Here is a 26,259-nt window from a genome sequence, read left to right on the forward strand (position 1 = left end):
TTTTTTAATCCATTATACCCCGCTGTTTTTGTTTCATAATTTTAACCTTTTCTATCCCTGTGGCACAGAAATTGCGTTGAAAAATTGCACATTATTAAAAAATTAACAAAAAAGGCTGATGTATAAGTATTTGATGCCATATTGTATTTAATCTTCTTTCTGTTCTGAATTTTCCACATTTATTTCTATTCCCTACCCATTAATTAAAAAAGTTGTATGTTGCTATTATTATTAAAAGGATGTTTTTTAGCAAGTTATTATTATACTCGATAAAAATAGTTTTGTGAACATTTTTACTACGATTAGGTTATAATAGAAATAAAAAGTTTCAACTTTTTGAGGACTTTTTTGCCTGTTTTTGCCTTTCTATAAACGTTATTTGTAATTACAATTGATATTTCTCAATGAGAAATATTTTGTTTGGCTCGTATACTTTTAATTTTTTTTTAATGTAATTTACACAGACAGTTTTGCTTGAAAATGCTTTTAAAGTCAAGCATTCTTACGTAACTTAGATATAAGGTGTTCATTTGACTGAATAAAAATTTTTCTAGTAATAAACCTTTAATAGATTTTTTCAATATTTTCCCATTACAATATGTACAATTTTTATTATATTACTTTCTCATGAAATATAATTTTACAGTCATAGTTAACACCCATGAAAAACTAAAACTATTGCAGGTTTATTTATCAGGCTAGAGAAAAATAATTAAAAGCGTAATAAAGTTTACCATCAACTAAAACAATTTAGTTTAATATACTTGGGTGTTTTTTTTTACAAACTCCATTATTGCTAAACTTTCTAGTTTTAAAATAATTTGTTCATTTCATAGTGAGTTTTTTTTTTTCCAGATACACATGACAGGTTATAAGAGCAAAGTTAGAAAAGTTCTAGCAAGTTATAACGCGAAGATTAAAATTTTCTTCAAAAAACCAGAAAGTGGAAAAAATTATGATTTAAAATATGTTGGAACTTTAAGTTTTACGGAATTACAAGATCTATTAATGATTTATATTATTTTAATACCATTTTTTGTTTAAACAGACTGTAAAAAGAACATGCTAAAACTTTTTCATCTTTGCAGTAAAATGGGCTTAATTTTTAAAAAATAAATAGAAAACCAAATGTAGTATGTTTTTTATACCTAATCTTTATAAAATAATTAAGCGTAAGAAACTAGTAAAATAAATAATCTATCCAGGAAACATCCTTATTGTGACCTGTGAATATTTTTTTCCACTTCGCTAAATAGTGCTAATTTAGTGAGAATGCCCTTTTGAAACAAAAACCCCTTGTTGAAAGACTATTTCAGTAGATTTTGCGTAAGAGAGAGTGATCCTGAAACAACCTAATTATTGCCATTGGGAATGGCATTGTAGTATGAAGGAGCGGAAAGTAAATCAGCGTATTCGTACAAAGTCTCTCTAAGTGACGCGCACACCTGACTGGAAGTTGAAGTGGTACAGTCCACTAAATGTGGATATAAGGCAATCAGCTGGTTCCAAACATTTCTGTCCACTGATTTTAAAATTTTCAATAAACCACCAAAATTAGAGAAAATTAGGAACATAAATTCTAACTAGGATTAAAATATTTTACCACTATCCGAAGGTGCTTTTTTCAATGAGGCAGTCAAGGTAGCCACAGCTTTTAAAACAAATGAAATTTCTGCCACCCGATGCCTGTTAATGATAACAGAACTATATAATACACCTCTAACGAGAAAAGTATTCATTTATGATTCAAAAATGGAATGAAGGATTTACGCTTTTTTCTTAATGGGTACGATTTTATTGCCAAACTAGATTTACGGTTGAACATTTACCATCAGTATTACTTTGACCATAAGTAACATAATAACAATAAGTATGTCATTTAGAAGCAATTATCACCGAGCTGATTTTCAGAGCTATTACGCAATCTAGGTTTCTTTCTCAGCACAGAGCCCCTATTGTCTAAACATGACCAAGGCGAAATATACTACTGCCAAGAAAGATAACACGCTACTCAGTTTGACTGCAAGTTCAAGTTGGAGCTGGGCGAGATGGTCAGTGTAGAAAAAAGGCTTGGTCATGAAATTAGCATTAAAGCAATAAGTAGAAATACTTAATAATAATTATCAGCTAGGCTAATACCCAAGGCACCACCTTAGGCCCAATTCGTCGAGCGACTTTTAATGCTTTTAAAAAGTTGGCCAGGTTACAATGCGTAGGAGGGTGGTGGCAAGCCCTTCAGGCCACGCGAGGCATCAGCGCCCTAAACTTACTATTACTGTTAACCTCTACAACTTTTTATGAAAAGGGGAAACCTAAGAACTCGGGGGAAAACCCCTTTAAACAGTGGGGGGAGAACTTGCACACTCAACGCAGGAGGAATAGTTTAGAGTTTTCACCCAGTGCCACAAGTTAGGATCCTCTTGCTGTGAGGTGAAAGCGCTAACCACTCCGCTACCCCACCTACTTATTATCAATATGTTACTTATGCTTTCAATAACAACCTAAAATGTAGAAAAACTGCGTAGGGATATTTACTTATTTATAAACCAGATTTTCTTGATGTAATAGTTTTAGTGAATCGTTATATTTGGAAAATCTGTGGGACCTACGAAGGTATGTTTTAAGTGAATAACATTAGCAGTATAAAGAGATATATCATAATACTTCTGACGATAAAGATAAAATAGAATAATTCCATTAAAACAAGCTTGTCGTATAAATCCGGTTTGCGTATCATTATAAACTAAAAAGGAACTAAATGGAACAAATAAAGGGTGAAATGGTGCTTTGCAATAATGCGCCAGATAAGAAATGAAACATTTGCAATCAGACGTTCCTTAAAATCAGCCTATTTACATATACCTCGATAAAGTGCATGCCTATTCCACAGTGCAAACAGAGTAGAGAGAAGAGTTAAGGCTACGTAATCTGATATGTGTTGGACAATTTGTGTCAGAATTGTTTTAACCGAAATAGAATGGGCTATTATATCATAACATTGTGCAATGTTTTAGTTCCCCAAAGATAAGAGATACCACAATTGACATAAGCTCATTCAACAGTCAACAATGCTACGAGTTAACAATGTCAGATAACAAAACAAAGAAAGCTAAATATATTAACTGACGCGATATTTAAATTAAAAGTAATTAAAGATAATATAGTTTACCTGGGTAAAGGACATTTTCCACTCAGTCTTTCATCTTCGACATATTTTTTAATTACTTCTTGGAAGCGATGTAACAAAGCTGTTACTGCTAATTTGTTAACAATTCCATCAGTGTTATTTGCCTCCATATCAGCCGCGACAATACTCGAAGCATTTTCACCCAGGAAAGAAAATTGTAATAAAGTTTCGAAACACGATTTTGCAAATTCTTCTCTTAATCTTCGTAGACTATCTGTATCTAAAAAAAAACAACTACAGTGTACTTTTTTGGGTTAAAATTATAATAATTAGTTTTAAAACTTACCAACTGGTGACATGCTAGTTGCTGAATGTATTGACCCCCTATTTAACAGCGCAACTGTCCTTAGAACAAAATCTTTGGGAATTTGGCTTGCATGGGGTAAAATTTGTGTTCTAATCATTTCTATAATCTAAGCATTTTCAAATAAATGCGTGTTAATGGCAATTTTAATCTTCCGTTTAAAAAAAAGGTTTATTACTTTGCAATCTAATGCCTCATCCGTTTGTTGGTCTTCTAAACTTTGGGTTGGATGGGGAGAGCTGTTTAAAAAATAAATATAAGCATATATTATTTAAAAAAAAAACACATTCAAAAAGAAATTAACAAACCTGCTGGTAAATAAAAATTCTTCAATTGTAGAAACTAATTCGGGCCACATAGATTGAAAGTGAGTGGCTGGAAAATAAAATGATACGGGCCTTAATTCTCAGTAATGATGTTTTAATTTACTAAATATTTAAATTACGGTTTTGTCTAGCCGTTGGTAGGCCAACTTGAATAACAGTAAGTAAAGCCCCTACAGCCAATTTCCACGTCGACTGCGATGGGCAGCTGTATTTCATACTTAATGGAATTTTTAATGTCTACAAAAATAGAAAAAAAATCTCAATATAATAATATTTGAATCTTTATTTCGTCGAATTTTAATAAATTATATTGTTGAGCTAAATGTTTATTTATTTCTATATAAAAGCATAAGTAACATAACAGCAATAAGGAAAAATCATAACTGAACACCTATTGCACAAACAGCACAATCTAAGTTTAGTTCTTAGTACAGAGCCCCCTAGTGTTTAAATATGCCTAGGCGAAATATAACACTAGCAAATCAGTTCGGTTGCAAGTCGGAGCTTGACGAGAATGTCAGTGTCGAAAAAAGGTTCCATCAGAAAATTAGCATTAAAACAATGGGAAGTGTCAAACTTATTTATATTATGTTACTTATGATACAAGTCATGGGGGGGGGGGGGGGAAGAATAGTGTTTGAAATTTGCGTCCTCTAGCGAATGCGAGCAAATGACGGGGCGTGACGTACATATTTCAATTTTCCCAAATGACGATATATTCGGAGAAACTTCAAAAATATTACCTAATGACGTACGGTAATCTACATATAATATCGACTTGAACTTGAAGCCTTATAATACAAACTTAAATATACATAAAAATTGCCTTGAACTTGAAGGTGTAAAAAATTTAAACTATATATAAAACCCGTTTGTACATGACGTAAAGAGACGCAGGCTACGATAAGGGACGCGTTTTGTACAAGCCTATTATAATATCGCGTATAATTCATACAATCGGAAAGCGATATGACTATGCACAATTTCAAAAGCGAATTGCGCAACGTTACGAAAGAACGTCGATTTAACGAAAATCGAATAACATTTGCATACATTTATGAGAAAATTCTAAAGAGAAATTGGACGTTTCGATTAGACGATCTAATACCGCGCTATACAAACAAAAATACGCTAAGGTTTTTGCACCCGCCATATCGAACTTGCGTCGCTATTTTCCCCCTACAAAGTGGCACCCTCCTTCGTAAGTAAAACGTTACCAGTTGCACGTAGGCAGGATATTAAAAATTGGGTAATTTCTCGCAATGTCGAACCTTGCAGAAACCAAATTGTATCGAACCTTCGCTATAATGTCTAATATGGCCTTTAATTGACGCGTAAATATGACAAAACGATGTAAACGGATGTAATTAAAATATTTCGACGACGTCATTTTTCGAAGAGAAAATATCTCGTCAGTAAAATGTCATAGTTTGTCGGGGAAAACAAAATCTTAGTTAGAGGCGCGATGTTTTTCAGGGTTATTAGTCTATTACGGTAGATTGTAAAAATAAGCGCTGTAATTACGTAATGTTTTTTTTTGAACGCGAGCCAACAGAACATGTATATAAAAATTAAAAGCGATTACGTAAAAGGCAGACTTTTTCCTCGTGGCTATTGACGTTTATAAATCTATCCGATAACTAATAAGAAATCATGCATCGATAGCGTGTGCTAATAGGGAGCTAATTAACCAATGGATAAGACCGGATGCAGTCAAGATTCCACCTCCAGGGCCCCCACTCAAATCTTCAAAATTTTTATAAGAAAAATAGGATTATATTTCTAAATATATAGGACTTTATAGGACTATTTTTTCCCATTATAGGATTTTATAGGACTAAATATGTTATTTCATTTACTAACTTCATGCATTTAAAAACAAAAATCTATATTTACTGAAATAAATCTTTGATTTTCACTTGAAAATAGAAACTATTGAACCATTTTATCACAAAAATATACTAGTAGCTAACCGTGTTAACTATAACAAAAGTAGAGACTAGAGTGACTTTGTGTAGGAATTTGTCATATAGCTAAATCTAGCAATTTAACAGAGGCGGGATTTCAAATGGGCGAAATATCAAAATTATAGGAATTATAGGACCCCTGCACCTCGCGTTTTCTACCAAATATACCATTCTACCGCGTCATTTTCGTAAAATCATAAGTAAGACAATAATAGGAAGTTTCGTAAGAGGAAATTCGTAAAAATTACTGCTAGCTAGGAGCAACAAACACAAGGAGAACGCAGCTAGCCTTTAAACACGCTAACGAAGGGTTGTGTACGAATTTCATTGGACAAGCGTCACGAGCCTTTACGCTGAACGTTTTCAGGGCGGGGGGGTGGAGACAATTTCCGAATTTTCCCCTTCCGACGGCAGCAGGCGCTAAAGCGTCTAACCAATGAAAAATGTACACAAGAAAATCCACGACTTTTGACGGGTTGCGTTCTCCTTGTGTGGGGTGATGTGTTTGTTGCTCCTAGCTGCTAGGTTAGCGCGGTTGTGTAGATAAATTCGACCGAAATAAGAGTTAACGTATCATATTAAAAAATTGCTAGCTTCTGAAACAAAGGGCATGCTTATAATAGTAAATTTTATGTTCTTATCCAATAATTTATCATTATTTGGTCTGAGTAACCGTTATTTTTATCGAGGGGCTGATCACTCCGCGTAATCGGTGTACAGAGCCGTACCTTTGACTGTAGTAATGGGATTACGCGTAATCTTTGAAGTCCCTGCTAATCAAAGCGTAATCCGGTGTACAGAATTTCTAAGAGTGGTTAGCCCCTCGATTTTTACCATGAAAATTGGTTCAATTTTCGTTAAGCCTTGGCTGATCCTTCAAATAGGCCGAAACAAACTATAAAAAAAAAATTAGAGTCGTGTGAATAGGAAGTGTCGTACTTATCACTTGTATGTTACTTATGGTAATATTTGAATGATTAATTTGAAGTGAAGAAAAAAATGCATACCGGGTAGATATTTTTCCTAAAAACGGAATATGATTTGGTTTTTAGGAGTGGCGTTTTAAATAGCAAACCGCCATCGTTACGCAAGATTTGCTATTAAGGTTCCAGGGTCGATTAAAAATTGGGATTAGAATGATTGGAAAGCGATGAATTTTAATTAGGAATGTGGGTAGTAGTCATTGGGCGTCCGAAATGCTACCATAATCGCGCGACAGACTGTAAAAAATATCAGGCGTGGTTTGGAATTACAAAAGCCTTGCCCGTTTGATAAATTTTCAATATAAGGAGAGAAACCTTGGGAAAAATCATGTCAATTCTAACGGATCATCCCCGAGATATTGGCTCGGGGTGGTTACAAACGCGTTGGAATTTAACCCCCGCGGCTGGCTTTATATAATAGAACCCTTTCGTATTCTACGCGATCGGAAGAAAAATACGCAACCGGATTTGGAAGCCCAATATTTTGAATGGGAAGTTTCTCCAGCCCGTAAATGCCAACGTGTGACTCTGAAACATTCCATTCCACTAAGTAGGATGTTTCAATTGAAATATTTCGTAAATAAAAGAACGGCAGAAAGGCCCCCTTATGAAAAACCAAATTGTGTACTCGTATTTAAATACGCAATGGCTTGCGTTGTGAGTTTTTTCATATTCAAATTCCCTGACTTTTCCAGGTTTTCTCCGACTTATTTTGTGCCAAAATCTAGTATTTTTTTACCCTTAATTTTAGTTAAGGTTTCCTATTTGCAACCGAAATTAAATTCCCTGACATTTACGATATTTTTAGACCCATATAAAATTCCCCGACTTTTACGTGATTTTTAGACCCATATCAAAATTCCCCGACTTTTACGTGATTTTTAGACCCATATAAAATTCCCCGACTTTTACGTGATTTTTAGACCCATATCAAAATTCCCCGACTTTTACGTGATTTTTAGACCCATATTAAAATTTCACCGACTTTTACGTGATTTTTAGACCCATATTAAAATTCCCCGACTTTTCCAGGAATTCTAGGTACCGTGGTAACCCTGAATGAGGATTCGGTGTGATTAGTTTGGCTAGTATATATTAAGTGGGTCAGAATTCCCTTTCCCCAATTTTTCGAAGACTCACTTCCCCTACGTCATAACGTCGTCCGTTCCACCTTTTGAAGGTGGGGCAACAGATCACGTGTTTTGGAAAGCGGATAGGTACGCCTGAGCCACGTGACGGAAGGGGAGGAGCTTGCCGAAATCCATCCCAAATTTAAAGGAAAATAACGGAACAGACGACGTTATGACGTAGGGGAAGTGAGCCTTCACAAGGTAGGGGGAGGGAATTCTGACCCACTGACTTTCGGCATCGATCTATTGCAAACGGGAGCGTCCAAGTAAATACAGTTACTTCAAGCTTCTATAGAAATTCTGTCAAAAAACCTTCCCGAAGTTCCGGTTCAAACGAGCCTCCGTAATCAATGACATTTGGCCCAATTTACAAGGTGACTTTTCTATACCCCATTTTTTTTAAATTTCAGCGAAATATCGCGAAGATTTCGTCAAAATCAGCGCCAATACTTCCGGCCTGCACCCGATATTAATTCCATCGTAAACCGAATTCGCGAAAAAAGTCCATTATGATTTGTTTTTACGAAATAAACCAATTTCAATTAATCCGAAAAACGGCTGACGTCACGCGGACTACGAAACGAATCCCGACTAACCGCCCTCATCTCCGACAACGCAACTATTACAATTTCTCTATAATCCATCCCATTGTTATTTCCTAATTATACATCAAAAGTGGAATAATTTATACTGGAAGCTAGTTGAGTAACCCTCCGCGTTTTTTCTTAAAAATATAGCATAAAGCGTGACTCCAAATGAAAAAAAATATCGCTGAAAAAACCATGTCTGGATCTGCCGAGTTATCTATTTGCCAGGAAAACGACGCAATTTTTAATTACAGCTTTGACAAATACTCGGTAACGCGCGTTGATTAGGGGTTTTTTTGCCGCTATATCATTCGTCATTTTCACGCAGTTTAATAAACCATTAAAATACTGACAAGTTCAACTCTTTTTTGTTATTTTGAGCAAAAAGTCGAATGAGAAAAAATATTTCCTACTATATAAAATAAAATAAATTTACTCGACAACGAATTTTTCTCGTGCACAAGCTTTAAAAGTTTATTGTAAAACTCGACCGCGGTTTCGGTTACCTTCATGGTACCATTTTCAAGAGTGAAACCCGATTCACCTTACATTGTTACTTATACAGAGGACAATTAAAAAAATATTAATTCAAAAAAATTAAATTAAATCAAAAAGTAGATAAAATGCACATAAAAAGTTTATGAACAATTTTTTTTCCAATTCTCGAGATATTCGATTCCGGGGCCAAGATCTCTATTTAAAGATGTGTTTTTAATTTTATTATTTTTAATTAAATACGATTCTCTAATGTTTAATTCTAACCGATTTTTACATTCATTTTTAAGGGTGATATTATCCCACCGGATGTCATGGTTTAAGTTATGACAATGTTCAGCTAAAGCTGATTTTTCTACCCTACCATGGTTTACATCAGCTTTGTGTTCTCTAATTCTGGTGCCAAGTTTTCTTTGGGTTTGACCAATATATTTTTTCCCACACAATAAATTCCACTTTTATCATTTAAATAAAGGGGGTCTTTTAATTTAACTAGTTTGTTTTTAAAACAAAGGGATTCTAAAATTTCGGAAAAGTCGAGGGAAAAGTAGCTTTCAATTTAAAATCAAAATGTCTCCGATTAATCACATTACGTTTAAATCCAGTACTTAATTGATCATCCAAATTTTAGGCAATAATATTTTATAGGGCAGTTATACCATGGACTAATTAATGTATACATTAATTAGTCCATGGTTATACGGTAAATTTAAAAATCAGGATTTTTTAATCGACCCAATATTACGAACAACCCTGTACGTGTTTATTCAAAAAGCCCCCACGTCACGAGATTCCAGACTTATTTTAGGACACCGAAGACTATATAGCCCACTAAAAGATCTCTTCCCCCATCTAACTTATTATTTAAGGATATATACGCCCCCCCCCCCCCCCCTCCATGCCGATAACCGCCGTGAACTAGGCCTAAATTTCACTTCCGAAATTACACGCCCCCCCCCCCCTCCTTTCCTCGTCATCCCGTTAAAGCGAATCTAGGGGAAAAAGTAGCCGTGAGAGGGCGGTAAAAGAGTACGTAGGGGACGCCAAAAACGTACGCGAGAGAGAGACGAGAAGAGAGGAATTTATTATTTTCTAGGCCAAATCCGTTTACGAATAGTTTCGTTCATAACATTTCCGCGCACCTTGATAGGAACAAAATGTTTGACGGGAATTATTCAACCGTATCTTAGCCGACACTCAGTTACAAAGCTGAGACAGGGGGTACAGTCCGCGTTAGTAGACCGTAACACTACTTCCAGTTGAGGTTGGTCTTCCCTACTTCGTAACAAAAATGACGTCGGGTATTTTCCGATGTAACTTTTTTTCCGCGTTCCATTAAATTTTCCCGCCAAAATAACGCGTCTGTTCGGAAACAAAATCGCGTTTCTTTTGAAACAAAATCGCGATTTAAGGCAAATAACGGAGCACAAGTTATTGTTTTTTTTTTTTAATATATCCATGTTTTCCTCGATTTTTGAGAAGCATGTAAATTGGGGCCCGGTTATAATTTATTCCGTGTCTATAAATTAGGGGCCAATGATCCGTATTATGCGGATGCAAAATGATATCGAAAATGTCCTTGTTTTTGGTATAGGAGGAGGAACCGTATGTTCAAAAATTGCCGGTCATTTCGTAATTTCCATAGCTAAAATAAATACAGATTTTTATACAAATTTTAAAAATATATACATTTGATGTAATGGTTGGAAGTAATTTGAAACGAGGAAGATTTATCGGGTTTCATTTTATTTTGTATTCAATAAATAAGCGAAATTAACCTTTTCAATTTACATACTGCTGTATTTTCGTCTGCTAAAGAGACTCTTTCTGCTTTAAAATGATAAATCGTCTGCTTAGTTCTCGCGTTAGCCTCTAAGTGGCTGTAAAGGATAATTTATTTTTAGTGTCATAATTCCATTAAATATTTCACACATTTAGAATCGGTGTTCAGGGAGAAAACCACTATCAGGGGCTCAAAGGTCACATATCTATTTAGGGTTGCCACCGATTTCCCATTTTCGAAATCGCTAACTTTTTCCAGGTTTTCCCTGGTCGCCTAACATCATTTTCCCACGATCAATTTCCAATCGAAATATTCCCTTCTCCACCCTTTGAGGATTTTCGGGTAGTGTGGTAACTCCGCTCTTTAAGGGGGAAGACTATAGTGGTCATTGTCTACTTTCGCGCTATATCAAGCTGAACACTTTTAATTTTGTATTTTAACTTATAAAATTAATATTCAAGTGTAGAACAGCCTCTTGTTTAGTGACTAAAATAATTTTGCCAATTTTAAATTTAAAAGTAATTAAGTTATGACGTTTTAATTCGGACCCCCGGAGCTAAACAAGTTGGGCAAGCGCCCAAACTACCCTTTAGTTAGGACCTTATATCTCGTTAACTATTAATATTATAATTATCAAAATAATTTTAAGCACTAGAGGAAGGTTCGGCCTAATAAGAAAAATTTAATTCAATTTTGAAATTGTTAAAACAGAAACGTTCAGCTTAAACGAAAAAGATACTTTTACTGTATTCTTCCCCCTTAACCCTTAGTAGGGCAAAACTTCCGTAACAACGGTACACGCGACTTAAGGCAAAGGGTTCGATATACTGGCTAATATAAAGTAAAAGTTACTTATCGGGATTCCTTTAGGAATAATTTCTCAAATAACACGTTTAATTAGATCAAAGCTTGGTACAGCTGATGACATTTCAAGAGGGGATTTTACCAAATATTGTAACAAACGATAAGTAAAAACATTCCCAGAAAATACTTTTTTCAAAAATTTTGCTTTTTCCTCTCAGGCGACGAGTTAGAAAAACAGAAGTTTCAAAACGTTGAGAAATGAATGATATATTAAGTAACCTTTTAGTATCACGATTACGTAAGCGCGAACGTTTATTATAGGATAAATTAAATTCTAAAACAAACTTTACGGTAGTTTTTGAAACTACGCATTACTTTCGAAAGGTTATTTTCTGGAAATTATGGCAAATATTCCACAAAGGCGCGCCTAAACGGAGAGGCTTAAAAGCCCTTTAAGTAGGTATTTAAGATTATGGGAGTAAATATTCTCCGTAATTTCCTCGTCACCAGCAAAATCGAACGATATAAGGGTACGATAAGCTAAATAAAAGACTGCCTTTTCTAGGAATAGAGATAATGACACCTCATAACATTATAATTCGAAAAAAAAGGTGACGTATCCTTGTTTGGTTATGGTTTCGAATTGCAATCTCCTAACGGATCGCGACATATTACCCCAAAAGAGAACGGTAATAATAGATCGTAACTTATAGCGTATTCCAGCGGAAATAAGGATAGTTGCAAAATCTTATAAATAAGCCTTTTCCGATCCCACGCGGATAATAATGAGAGAGTTAGCCCCACACGTTGGGCGCCTTTAGATTCGAATCTGGAAAAAACATGTCTAAACCGCAGAAATCTCTACGAATAAACACACCCCTCTTAAAAGGCGCAGACTGACTTCTTGGGATTACGACAGTTAAGAAAAAAGCCACGTTGGCTGCCTGTGGGTCTGCCACCCCACGCCCTACCCCTTTACTTATGTCAGCACGTGCAGAAAGCATATTTGCGGAATGAACCGGACATTGCGTGTTAGCTGAGTCAGGGGGGGGGGGTATTCTGCCCAAACGCGTCCGTACCCCTCTTCAACCCATTCCTATTAAACCTACCGCCGTTGATGAAAGGTATAGCTTATCCCTGTTACTGATTCCGTAACCGTCCGTACCTATTAACCAACGTAACCCCCCCAACTATGGTATTTGAAATCGGAAGTCAAACATTCATCATCTTTTTTTCATTCCTTTCAAAAGTGACGACGCCGATATGTAACATTTCGAGTTTGAGATGAGTGTAGGGGTGTTTTTCACTTCTAAGAAAGTGGCGCCGTATTTGGCAAAATCGTGAAGGGTGTTTGGGAAGGCCACTCCGACAAACGGGCATTTTCCAAATTTCTTAAATTAGGGCCACCCTAAAGAAAATACGCCCAATTATATATAAAATTGGCTTTTTTTTCTTTGGAGAAACCGTGAAATAAATTCCCGCCTGCGATTCTAAGAATGATTAAAGAAGTAGACGGTCCGCAGCTAGATTTGGGTTAGCAGACGAATTTTTATTTATTTCATCCTCGCTTAGTTCAATGAGTTTTTCTCCGCGTAAAATCCCCGACATTACCAAAATTTAACGCGAAGACGTGTAAAGAAAAGAGGCTCGTCATGGATCGAAAGTAAAGCGACCCGATTTTTCTATATATAAAAATACCGGTTCTTTATCCGCTATAACGTTTTTAACTTTTGTTTTTTCAATTTCGAAGAAAAATAGTACTGACGAGTTGAACAAATAATAAAAGCCCATACTATAACAGGGTTGCCAGTTTTTTCATATTCCAAATCCTAATTTTTTATAGGAAAAATAGGATTATATTTCTTAAAATATAGGCCTTTATAAGACTATTTTATCAAAATTATAGGATTTTATAGAACTATTTCATTTACTAACTGTATGCATTTAAAAACAAAATATATATTTAGTTAAATAAATTTTGATTTTCACTTAAAAAATAGAAACGATAGACCTTTTATTAAAAGGTGAGTAAAAATGTCGATCCACCCTACGAAATTGGAATTTGTATGGAGATGAATTTCCTGTCTCGCGCAGTTCTGCGTTTTCGGTTTAAAATCGTCTGCGGTTCAGACGAAGTGTAACGAAATAACAGTTTCTTAATATTGGTCTTTCATATAAATTCAAAATATGCTGGGTGGGTCGGCATTTTTACCCACCTTTTAATAAAAGGTCTATTTAACCATTTTATCAGAAAAATATACTAGTAGCTAATCATGTTAACAATAACAAAAGTATAGACTAGAATGACTTTGTATAGGAATTTATCCTATAGCCAAATCTAGCAATTTAACCGAATTTAACTGACTTGTGGAGTGGCGGGATTTGAAATATAAAAATTATAGGATTTTGCGAAAAATACAAGATGTTACAGGACATTTTTGAAAATATAGAAATTATAGGACATCTGAGGGCCCATATATTCAAATACCCTGACTTTTCCAGGTTTTCCCTGACCATCTCCGGAGATTTTCCATGACTTATTTTGTGCCAAATTTTGTATTTTTAAACCCTAAATTTTATTTGCATAACAAATTTAATTCCCTGACTTGTCTAAGCTTTTTAGACCCATATTCAAATTCCCTAACTTTTCCAGGTATCGCGGCAACCATGTATAATACTACTATTCGAAAAGGCGACAATTTTTAAAGGTGGTTTATTTATTTCGTCCCCGATTTAGCGATTTTGTTCGCTCTCTACGTCAACTTCCGGCAATAGCGCACCCTAAAGTGGAAAACAAATGACGCGCAATTCTCAATATCGAATGAAATTCCGCGGAAGTGTCCGTCATTAGCCAATGACGAGACGCGTTCGAGGCAAAGAGAGAAAAGCGTTTCGGTTGCAGTCTCTCTTTCGGCGCGTCGCTTTCCGCCGTACCCAATTTCCAAAATAGAGTCGTTCTGCCCGAGCCTGTTTTTGCCACTATATCTCTCGCTGTGTTAAAACGATGTCGCAACCTCCAAACTATTTCGCTCGATTGCGTCAGCGAGATTACCCAGAAAAAAACAACATTAGTAGAACGTGGTGGCGGCGGCGGTGGCGAGGCGAATCGTCGTCGAAGTCTCGAGAAGAGGAGGGGGGGAGACTAGGAAAAAAAGTAGGGGGGAAGGCGGCGAGGGAATCGGAGCTGTATCGTTCGTCCTTGTTATTAGTGAAATCATAACGAGAGGGGGTTTATATTCAAAAGTCAATGCTACCTGAGCAAAAAACAGAATCATTTAGTTCCTTCACCTTGCGAAGAGCGGACGCGTCGAATCGTGTGTCCCGCGTAATCCGAAAACGTTCAATTTATCGTAACGGGCCACGTTGAAAGGAACAACGTTATTTTTCGTGGCGCATTAATTTAAACCATTAAGTGCCTCGTTTGCGAAGGATAACCTCCGACATACAATCGGGATAAACACCGATTGACGGACTAATCAATCAATACGCTATTATGAGAAGGTAACGAAGACTTTTATCACCCGAGAAGACAGACAGAATCAAGCGGACCAAATGCTTAGCGAAACGAACAGACTCGATTCCTACAGTAGCATGAAAGCCAAAATATTAAGTAGCTACTTTGGGAAACTAGAGGATTACAACTCTCAAAGTAAGTTTTTCGTTTTAGTTTCGCTTTAAATATTTTTTTACGTTTATATTTCGAGGCACGTACGCGAAATAGTTTTAAAATAGAGCTAGCCTCGACTCCGCCGTTCGATTTTGGAAATTGAGTAAACTTTATCGCTCTTTATCGTATTAGGAATATTGCAATTTTCGGAATCTACCGCACTTCCTTCATTAGAATGAAGTTCGATAGTTTGTAGATTACGCAATGGCGTAAGCTCACTCGTGTGACGCAATTTCGCAGAAAAATATGAAAGGATGTGAAAGCGGGAGGGAATTGCGGGTCGCACTCGAAATCAAGTTGAAAGGCGATCCGTGTCCATATAGCCCCCCATCCTGTTTGTTGTTTCGATTTTAACCCTTTTCTATCAAGTATTACTCATTCGCGTTGTTTTTTCGCCGCCTCTCTTCTATCGGATTAATCTAATGGCATTTTCGTTTTATCTTCCCGCAGCGAGCGAGTTGGACGAAGAAAAAACTGTGATGGACTTAACTTTTAGCACCAATTCGAATAACCAAGATGACCGGAATGTGCCATCGTCCCAGCGCTACGAATCGGCCGGTGACGTCATCTCGGACGCGACTAACCAAAGCGTATTACGGGTATTGCCTCACCACGGTTTACTATTGCCTCCCGGACCCAGCAATTACAGGACCGTGATTCAGCAACATCACATCCCAACGGGTCAACATCACCCTTCCGCGGGAATTATAACGGTACTACCCGACCACTCGGCGCCGGTTACCGGAAGTTCCGGCGTACCCGTTTCGCGTCATCACCAGCAACCCAGCCCCAACAGTATTCACTCTTTGGAATCGCATCCTAGCGCTTCCAGTTCGCCGTCGCTAAATTCCGATTTCTACAAAGGTGGCGGAAACTATTCGGGTAGCGAGGCCGGCGGAAGCGGCATCGGACACTTGGTGTCGTCATCGCGGAAGAAAAAAAAGCAACCGCAACCGATACCGGAAGAATGCAAAGACGACGCCTACTGGGAACGCCGGAAACGAAATAACGAATCGGCCAAACGTTCTCGGGAAATACGCCGTATGAAAGAGCGTCACACATCCATTCGGGTGGCATTTTTGGAGCAAGAGAACTTGCAGCTAAGGACTGAAGTTAATATGTTGCGAGAGGAAGTCGAAAAATTGAGAAATTTGCTTTGTACCAAAGGTTCTAATAGCAACGGGGCAGCTAGTTGATAAATCAATGACCCCCCATTTCAATTATTTGGAAAAACTTTTTCTAATTAGAATTAAAAAAAGCTTAAAAAACCGATTCCTTTTAAATTATATATTTTTGTTTTTAAATGTCGCGTTTTTCGTCAGGACGAATTTTTTTGTATGTTATTTAAAAAAAATATTTAAAAGTTTTGTCCCCTAAATAAAAAAAGTGATTTTTAAAAAGATATTAAAACGGTTCCTTGATTGTTGTAATACGTCCATTTTTGATATATTTAAAATGAACTCAAATTTGTGCAATTAAAATGAATTTTTTTTACCAAGAAAGGACAAATCCGTAGTTTTAATTTAACGGTCCTATTTTAAAGAGGCTAGAAAAGTGGGCAAATTATTATTCATCTCCATCCCTCCATGATCTCACGCCGAATAATCCGCGGGAGGATGAGAGATGCTACTATAAAAATCGTCCTTGGCATACCGTTCCCGTTTCAAAATACTAGGCCACATTCTTTTCAACGTTAATTATCTCACGGAAGTGTAGGCATGCAAATTTCACCCCTATAGTTCGCCTGGAATATTAGATTTTATTGACCCCAAATTGCCAAACCTCGAGATGATGTCAGACTTCTTTCATTTAAGAGTAATGAGTCATTTTCTTGGAAAAGCCCAACCCCCACCCACACACCTTGAGATTGCTCATCCCTTATTCCGCCTAAAAATACTTGGGAGGGCTTACTTGAACATCTTTCATCATTGTTACAATAAATTATATTAAATTAAAATTAATAAAAGAGTAATGGTAATTTTATTTACACGGCGATGCGTTAACATTCATCGCGGTCTAATAGATTATTTCCCATTGACGCACTATTGCCATCTATATTTTCTTTTGGAAAACCCGATTATGACTCATAACCACGTAACAAGGTCATACCCAGAGCCATCTGACGTTACCGCGATAGGCAAGGATAATTTATACCTTCCTTTAGCAATAGTGTACGGTAAGAATTATTCCCGTCCAAAAAACACGTTAAAGATTTTACAAAAAACGAGATTGAAGTCAAAGTTAATAAGTAAAAGATTGGTATATGAGAGGATGAGATTTAACGTGTAGACGATATTATTAAACTTATTTACGATTAAACTAGAATTGCGTCATTGTGTCAAAGTGAACCCCTTTTAGCTCAAGTTTCATAGCTTTGAGTCTTTGACTGTACAAAATGTTTACAACTTCTCTAACACCTTTATTTCTTTCTATATAGTAGGTCCCCCCCTGGGCCCTGTCCTTCGAACGTTCTAGAGCTAGTATTTGGGTTTAACCTCAATGACGTAGGGTCAAAAATATTTTTCCCGGAAAATGCCAATAGGGACACTATCGACATCTATCTTAATATCTTGGGGATTTATGACGGGTCAAGAAATTTCCTGGGGGAAAAACCGCGCGATTTTTGAAAAATAATAAAAAATAACCCACTTACCTTAATGATGGAATGCATGATATGATTGTGAATGACAATGGGCCGATGAGCGGTTTGTTGATATAGGTTTAAAACCATCTGAAGGCTCTTTTCACCAAATGGCACAAAATTCATCGTCACCCAGTCAGTCTGATAAGGAAAACGCAAACTTGTCTTTGTAAAAAACGTAATTTCACCCGAAATAACAACGAAATAAAATACAAACCATGGAATTTTTTACATTCTGCAAAAGCCTCGTTTGTAGCTTCCCGTAAGAAGGGGCTCTACAGGCGTAACAAGAAAACTGCAACAGCTGATTGAAGAGTGATGGCACCATAGTTTGTAGATTTTCCCCTCCGATTAAAACCTCCTAAATCCCAGTCAAAATAAATTAGTAAATAGCTTCATTAAAAAGTCAAATAACACCCACTTTTTGTAAAACATCCATGGCTTGCAAGACAGCATCTTGTAAGGGTGAAAGAACAATTTCTGTCAGCGATGGCAAAATAAAGGGTGATGCTTCTCCGTAAACGGGGATTGCCACAGCATTTTGAAGGACAGTTGAGAGTTTTTGAAAGTCGGAAGCCACAAATCGACTTTTGATGTGGTTCAAGAGATAGGGGAAAATCTGGATAAGGGCAGTCAAAAATGGTTGCGATGGAATGTACAGCACGGAGAAATCATTTTTAGCGTGAACATCCGCAATAACAACATCAGGGGGAGGCTTTGTACTCTCTATCCCTATATTATACCACACTTTCCAAGCCGCAGTCCACATAATATTTGAATCACCCCTAAAATCCATTGAAGTTAAGTTATTTCAAGTTTTAATATATAATTCCCAGAGTAAAACATATCTTACAATGCATTTTCTTCTTTAATTAGGCATTCTTCCTTCGTAAGCTGCTCCTTAGCTTCTGGATATTTTGTTATGTTTAGGATTTCTTGAAAACTTTTAAGGGCAGATAGAGAAACCTTAAGAAATATACATTTTATATTAGAGAACCTTACAAATGTTATTAATATAAAAAGTTAGTACCTCATTGTTTTTACTGAGCGCTGCCGTGTCTATGAATTGCAAAAGTAACGTCCAGGCTCTAGGAAAATCCCCCAATTTTTGGAGAACATATCTTTTGGTGTGGAAGACGCGTGCCACTCCCGAAAGGGTCAAAACCTGAGTTTCTGCCCATTGTTTTTGAGCTGTATTGCGAGAGTGGTGAATAAGAATGTTTCCACCATCTGATATTTTATCTGTCGAAGCTGTTCCTGACAAACTTTTTACTCGATCCAGCAGTGGAAACAAAACCTTACACCCCAAATAATGTTAATGAAATTACTGTCAATTTCTCTCTACCTTTTATTAATTTCAACGTACTTGCCAAACTACAGCTTGCCAAGTGGTTTGTTTCAATAGAGAGCCATGAGCACTTATAGTGGAGAATAGAGTTTGACCAGAGCTTTTACGCACAGCTGGTCTAGAATCTACGCAAAGATCTCCCAAACGAGAGAAAAGGCACATCCAAAGAGTGTCGAAAGGCGGTATAGACGAAGAAGTGGTTGGTGGAGCTGTGATTTGGGAATCATTGTCAAACTCAACAAGCTTTTCCTCTTCCAAGTTTTTACTAATTCTCTCTTGGTTTTGAAATAAATGATCGGCTATATTCCACTGTTAAATGTTTCATTAGTGGAAATTTTATTCAAAAAGACACCATACGAGAGTTTCTCTTACAAGTAATCCAATCGCAGTCAAGGAAACATTTAACTCCTGATTTTGTGACCCAAATTTGGCAGCCGTTTCTACACAAAGCTCTAAGCAGGTGCAAGGCATGATGGTTAAATAGTCAGCTACAACTAGCTGAAGGCATTGAAAGGCGGAACGTATTAAGGCTTCGCTGGAAATGTTAAAAAAAATATACACGTAAAATTACCTAATATATTAATAAAAATCTGCAAAAAATTACCCATGGGCTTCAGAGACTGAGCCAATTATCACTAATATATGATACCAGCCACTAGATATGGATTCCCCGTTATTTTGTAGCACTTGAAGTGTGCATTCCAGTTGTTTTTGCCTGATATCCGCATGGCCAATGTTGGAAAGCTCTTGACAAGGAACCAAAATCATATTTTGCATGCGCTATGCAAAGTCAAATTTATTTGTCATGGGATTTTGAAATATTGTTTCATTTAGTTGAATATTTTACCATATTCTTTTTTAAAGGCGGATCAAATTCGTGGTTCAGAGCAGCTTTAATGAGGTAAGTAACAGCTTCTGCTCCCCATTCTCTCATCCGAATATGGGGGTGATGGCAAACCTGATAAAATATTGTTTGGTTAAAACGAATGAAAATTTTCAATTGAAATTAAAGGTATTACTTCTAACAGATGATTTGTAATGGGTCTCCATAAAACTTGAACCCTTGACAAATTAACCAGCCCAGTTTCCAAAAGTTTAGCAACAGCAAAAAGCGAAGGTTCCTTTTAAAATTTAAACAAATTAGGAACATAAAATAAAAAAAATTGCATAGTTTCCTTCTAACCCTATTGGTATACGCTAGCTCCATTGATTCCACAGATAGCTCGCATAAAGCAGTTATTAAATGGTGCAACGCTACATCGTCTAAGTACCTATAGACGATAATCGAGACGTTATTCTCAAGAAAAATTACAGTTGCAAAATAACTTGTTAAACCAAAGTTGAATACATGTAGGCCTGGTTTGACATTGCGTATGAAGACGTGGAAAATTAAAGACAAAACCATAACAAAGCGTGCTTTAGAAAACAAAAATGGCTTGTTTCAGAAGAAAATGTGAGTAACACTTACTGAGTAGTATGAAAGACGCGTGATAGGGTGCCTGCCAAGGGTACGTAACTAGACGGAACAACGGAAGACAAAAAAATAAAAACAGAATATTGAAAAAGTGCGAGCGGTTAGCCAGGTGCTCAGTGAGACGTGCTATTAAAATAGTTGTTTTTAAAGCTGAATTGTTAGTTCAAATTATAGTATAGTCGAATAATTAGATGAACTTGTAAGACGTTGAGGACAACACGTCTGTAAGAATTTAACTTTGAATTCCCAGGTAACCACTCTAAACAACAAGTTTAGTCATTTTTAGGTTTATCAATTTAAAATGGAAGTTGACAATTTAAGAGTTCTTTACAAAATGGGAAGAAAAATAAGTCTCAAACCAAAATAAAAACTACTACCCGTAAAATATTCAGATGACACTTAATACATGAAACCAATTTAAACCAAATTTAACATATTACTTATTACATCCAGGGAAACTAGTTTTAAATGGACACACCTCAAAATAGTCAATAAAGTAACGAATTTTACAGAATTTACTCAAACCCAGACATACACCGGGAAAAAGCAAGAGTGCTTAAGTATTAGCAAAAGAGAAAATAAAAAACCCAAGGCAGGCAAATAAGTGAAAAGATTTTGCAAATAAAAATAAAACAAAGCATATACATGCAAATACATGTATAACCAAAGTAATCACTCATTGAGGGGTCATTTAGGAGAAAGTATCTTACTGAGAGCTTTCAAATAGCCTAGAAAGCATGGCAGAAAGGACTGGTAAATCAGCCATTATTGCCGTTGTTATTGTTGCATTAGCAGCTTCATTGCTCCGACTAGCTTTCAAACTTCCGCCCGTTGAAGGTTTGAGGCCCAAAATCCAAACCAAATGCTGTAAAGACAATTGCTGTCAACATAGAAAATGTAAATGAATATATATCAAAGGTTAATTTACTTGTAAAGTTGTTAAAACAAGATGCCAAGCGGATCCTAAAATAGCACCGTGACAATGCGCAAGGCTCAAAATTGATCGCATACACTGGAGATTCTTAGCTGTCAACTTTGAACCAAGAATAATGATTTAATAACAGATCATCAGTACATTAAATGATCTTACTACCATGACAGGCCCTTGTTGAGCACCGAGAGGTAAGGAAGCTGTTGGTAAGGCAGTACCAACGGCTACCACTTGTTGCCTATGCTCATGAGGATCATTTCCACCTAAATACAACCCCAGGGATGGTTGTCCTATTGTTGCACTTGGAGGATTGAGGTTTAAAGCGGGAGTACTATAATCGTGACTGCTACTTCGAACATGCCCTGAAAGTTATTATTAAGTTATAAAATTTAACCATTTAAAAAAATTCATGCTAAAAATAATACCTTTAGGAATGGCAGAATTGAGAACAGTCAAAGTGTAATGAGGTGGCAAAGAAGCTTTACACATGGCAGTTATGAACGCATCTCTGGGAGTTGTTAGACCTAATGCTCCGCAAAGGTTTGTATATGTTTGAAGGGTTTTCAATATATTTTCTGTGGTAGTTTCATCAGTACTAAAACGTAGGTGAAATGGTTCAGCTATATACCAATATTTTCAAATAACATGTACCCAAGATATACCTAGCATCTAAGAGCATGGAAAACGCGGCTAACAGTCCACACCACGAAGAATTAATTAGTTGTTTTCGCAAATCATTTTGTTCACTATCATTTTCAGATGGGGATTCTTTTACTTTAACCGTAGAATCTTTCTCATCAGTTTCTTTAGAGTCTTTTGAATCTCTCTCAACTTTAATGTCAGAAATTATTATGTCAATCCCTCTAACGACTTCTAAGAGACACGCATACGCAACGGACACACTATATCCTTCAGGAACATTTGGTGACTCTAGTTTGTCCAGATGTTCTAAGCTAAAATACAAATAGGGTGAGGTTTCACTTCTCAAGGTTATACATTAAAAGCACCTTACAAAGTAGGTCTGGTGGTTCCTGGAGAACAAATTATCACAACTGGAAGCCAAACTCCGCGATAAAGGAATGCTGGTTGAGGGGTTACCCCTGGTCCAACTGGCATTCCAGCTAATAAAGTTGGAGGCTGTCCTTGAGTCACGTTAGTTGGTGGAGTAGACGAACCACCCAAACTTTGATTCAATGAGGGATTGACAAAACTCGCTTGAACAAAAGTTCCCAAAGAATTAACTATGTCCTGGAAGATTTTTGTACTGTGAGCTTTCATATCGTAACTTTCACAAAAGGATCTAAATTGAAAAATATTCTTTTTATGACCACTCAATGTTAAAAAAATTGTAACATTTAAAAAAAATACTTTATAAGTTCTGGTTGCACGCAAAGTTTATGCAAAACTTCAACAGCTAAAGCTCTTTGCCATTGAGGTTTATCACCTTCCAAGAATTTGACAACCAGAGAGAGAAATATTTCACATTCTGTTATTAACATACTGTAGTATTTTTGTATCAAAATGGCGACAATTCGTAACAATCTCATGGAAATGGGAAAATAAGGCTTGTCAGCTGGAGCTGCTTGAGGACCTGCATTTTGCATCCCTTGGCGATATTTAATATTTGGTGAGAAAAGTTTGATTACTAAAGGGCAGACGCGTTCTTTGAGAAGAAAACTGAATTCAGGATGCTTCAAAAAGCAAAAAAAAAAAAACAATTATCTTTTGAAAAAGCACAATGTTTAGCTTAAACTTACATTTCTAAACACCAAGGGAAACTTAGTTAGTATTGATTCAAGAAGCTCTAGGCCAAAGGTTCGTGTCATTTCAGTTAACCCTGTTAGCCATACCGGTTGATCCGCATTTACCATCTGAACTAAATCCTATTTGACAAAGAAAATTTTATAACATTTGTACAAGAAACCCTATCTTAGTAGAAATTATGTTTAATTCAGAGAAAACGGCATGGTATTAGAAGATAAAACTTATTTTATACAAGACGTTTCGAGCCGAGGCTCTTCTTCAGTCGTTCGTTAGTTTTAATTAAAACTAACGAACGACTGAAGAAGAGCCTCGGCTCGAAACGTCTTGTATAAAATAAGTTTTATCTTCTAATACCATGCCGTTTTCTCTGAATTAAACATAATTTCTACTAATATTCACCATGGTAAATAATAAGTTTAATATAAACCCTATCTTCATTAGAAAAAAACTCACTTGGAACAAGAGGAAACCATCGGCAGCACACGGCCGTAACGATTTTGGTGGGTTTCTACTCAATGATTTGAGTTCTTCAACGTTTAAGGGCTCCAGTTTGTCTGACGAATTTGGAAAAAAAAAAAAAAACTAATTGAATATATATACGAAATTATAAATAAACGATGATAGAATCTTACCATCATTTGGCGTATTATCTTCAGTTTGTACTCTCTCAAAAACAGAAGTAACTAAATGTCTCACCGTTGCAGATGCAGTATTTATAGTAGTACTATTTTTAGTGAAATGTAATCGAAAACACAATACCAAAGCCTGTAAAAATATTTTAAGCTCATTGTGAGAACTGATTAACATGACAGTTCAAACCCATATACCTTAGATAAAGTTTCTCCTTGAACAATAACATTAGTGCTTAACAATAAGGTAACAGTTTGTAACAGTTTAAGTTCTTCCACTCCAGCTTCCATTAAGTTCCATAAGCATGTTATAATATTAGGAGCTGCCATCTATGGAAAAATATTTAGTTAAAAAGCAGGTGTGAATGGTGTGAAGGCCTTGTTGCCACATACAACAGTAATAACCTTCTTCTTTTTTTTTTAAAAAAAGTTTCTAAGAAAATGAAACAAAGTGTAATATATACCGAAGACACGGCTTCATAAGTTATAAGTCTCTGAATTCCAGTTAAACAAATTTGAACAATTTTTGGTGTTTTGGTATCACATCCTAAGAAAAAAGGTTCCAAAATCTCTGGGCTTTCTGATAAAAGAGCTAAAAGGAAAATCAATTAGTTAATTCACAATGAAAACTTAGCATTTTGATTGTTACCTAATCGCAAATCATCATGTTTCATAGAAGCATTTCGAACTTTGACAATTCCTGCTTCTGCTGCTTCTTTTAAGGGTGGCAATTTTTTTCGAACTTCAGTAGAAAGAAGCCTGAGATCATTTTGAAGATTGTCGAGTAGTCTCTTTTCAACAGGGGTTCGCTCGCGAGTCATTATTTCAGAATATTTGCTGGAATACTCCCAAGTTTATATATATATTGACACAACAATGCATTTAACTTTTCGAAATTGAGAATGTAGATAACATAGATGGCCAAGATGATTTTGCAAAAGCAGCAATGTAAACTTGAAAGATCAGATGTAATTCTACTTCTAGTCCTCACTGAGTTGACTCTTCAGTCTTCAGTAGATTCCGATTTCGTGACAAGGGCCTTGGCCACCAAAACGCTTGGTATAGTTTTTTCACGAAAAATGAACATGAAACTTATATTTACTAGTAAAACTCATAAGAGGTATAACTATTATAAAAGCTGATTAAAAGAATTTCATGGGAATTTACAAGACTCGGCCTTTTCCTAAGCCACGACAAGTAGTCGACAACACCGTTCTACACCGACATATCTAAAATCCATGCAAAACTTCTGACACGGCCAACTCGCGCAATAGAAACTTCAACGAATGGGCTGGCCGCTATTGCGCGAGTGTCAAAGTTGGCCGTGCTTCTACAGAGTGAAGACACTACCAAGAACGTATTTAGGTCCCTAAGAATTATCATTGACTTCAACTACCATTTTCATATATTTTTCACAATGGCCACGCCCAAAAATCTACTATTTATATGTTTCAAAACTATGATGTTTTACTTACTTCAAAATCCTGTGTTCACCGCATATAAGTTTTCGAATAAAGGGTTTTCCGTATTTTTTTATTTTATTTTATTTATTTATTTATTTATTTAAGAGACATACCTATGAAGCCGGAACAACTTATATTTAGGCATCACGATATGTACATTAGCTGATTGTGTGAATGACTAGTGCGACATTTTACAGAGATGTTAATGTAATTACAATGCACATTGGATAGTCAGTCGTTAACCGACGCCTGGTGAAATAAAGTAGTATACATAGTTTATATACATTATACAGAGATGTTAATATATTAATGGTAAGTTGCGAAATACTAAGACGTTATATAGTGACTAGTAAAACAATATAGCAAAGTTTATAAAACTATTAAAGGGACAGTATAAAAAGAAAAAAAATATTACCGGTGGGCAATGACCACAGGTAATCGAATACAAATAATCATTATTCCTTATTGAAGTGTTCTATTAAAGAGCTTCGAAATTTGGAATAGTCTTTGAGGGAAATAAGTTCTTGGGGCAAAGAATTCCAGTCGTTTATAACGCTGTGAGCAAATGAGTTATAAGTCGAGCGGTAGTAAGATTTCGGGGCTTATTCAACTTTAAGGAATGACCCCTTGTACGCGAACCAACAGGTACGGTGAAAAAATTAATCAAAGTCTAGAACCAAGTCGTTATAAAGAAATTTATGTAGCAAACTAAGGTTGTTAATTTTATGGTGAATTGAAACTGATTGAATTTTAAGAGATTTAAGTCGAGAGGGTGC

The 26,259-nt window shown here is 36.1% G+C and overlaps 2 protein-coding genes across 2 annotated transcripts; one reads left to right on the top strand and one right to left on the bottom strand.

Moving 5' to 3' along the window:
• Positions 1 to 594: 594 nt before the first annotated feature.
• Positions 595 to 25,231, bottom strand: mon2 (Mon2 homolog, regulator of endosome-to-Golgi trafficking). Its single transcript, XM_090177303.1, has 31 exons — positions 24,670 to 25,231; positions 24,485 to 24,612; positions 24,219 to 24,350; positions 24,024 to 24,156; positions 23,845 to 23,945; positions 23,385 to 23,510; positions 22,996 to 23,318; positions 22,640 to 22,927; positions 22,290 to 22,580; positions 22,053 to 22,222; positions 21,790 to 21,989; positions 21,625 to 21,729; positions 21,407 to 21,561; positions 20,406 to 20,493; positions 20,242 to 20,343; positions 20,070 to 20,180; positions 19,827 to 20,002; positions 19,595 to 19,757; positions 19,241 to 19,531; positions 18,905 to 19,171; positions 18,728 to 18,840; positions 18,296 to 18,659; positions 18,092 to 18,235; positions 17,887 to 18,015; positions 3,937 to 4,054; positions 3,800 to 3,866; positions 3,670 to 3,730; positions 3,474 to 3,600; positions 3,170 to 3,407; positions 1,604 to 1,686; positions 595 to 1,522 (listed from the first exon to the last, which is right to left on the bottom strand). Exons 1-31 carry the CDS (start codon positions 24,839 to 24,841, stop codon positions 1,353 to 1,355), a joined length of 5,136 nt encoding a protein of 1,711 aa, XP_090033429.1. The 5' UTR covers positions 24,842 to 25,231; the 3' UTR covers positions 595 to 1,352.
• LOC149940970 (uncharacterized) lies at positions 14,758 to 16,692 on the top strand. The gene is made up of 2 exons (XM_090177304.1): positions 14,758 to 15,215; positions 15,684 to 16,692. Exons 1-2 carry the CDS (start codon positions 15,119 to 15,121, stop codon positions 16,427 to 16,429), a joined length of 843 nt encoding a protein of 280 aa, XP_090033430.1. The 5' UTR covers positions 14,758 to 15,118; the 3' UTR covers positions 16,430 to 16,692.
• Positions 25,232 to 26,259: the final 1,028 nt, after the last annotated feature.

Source organism: Leiobunum rupestre, chromosome 6, assembly GCF_980474605.1.
Source record: "Leiobunum rupestre chromosome 6, qqLeiRupe1.1.hap1, whole genome shotgun sequence".
Lineage (NCBI taxonomy): Eukaryota > Metazoa > Arthropoda > Arachnida > Opiliones > Sclerosomatidae > Leiobunum > Leiobunum rupestre.

Bases quoted from the DNA above. Each gene is read 5' to 3' on its own strand.
- LOC149940970 (XM_090177304.1), top strand. From the start codon at position 15,119: ATGCTTAGCGAAACGAACAGACTCGATTCCTACAGTAGCATGAAAGCC. The intron at 15,216-15,683 runs GTAAGTTTTTCG...ATCTTCCCGCAG, and splicing joins AGAGGATTACAACTCTCAAA to CGAGCGAGTTGGACGAAGAA.
- mon2 (XM_090177303.1), bottom strand. From the start codon at position 24,841: ATGACTCGCGAGCGAACCCCTGTTGAAAAGAGACTACTCGACAATCTT. The intron at 24,157-24,218 runs GTATATGGGTTT...ATATTTTTACAG, and splicing joins AAGGAGAAACTTTATCTAAG to GCTTTGGTATTGTGTTTTCG. The intron at 18,016-18,091 runs GTTTGTATTTTA...TTTCCTTATCAG, and splicing joins AGAATGTAAAAAATTCCATG to ACTGACTGGGTGACGATGAA.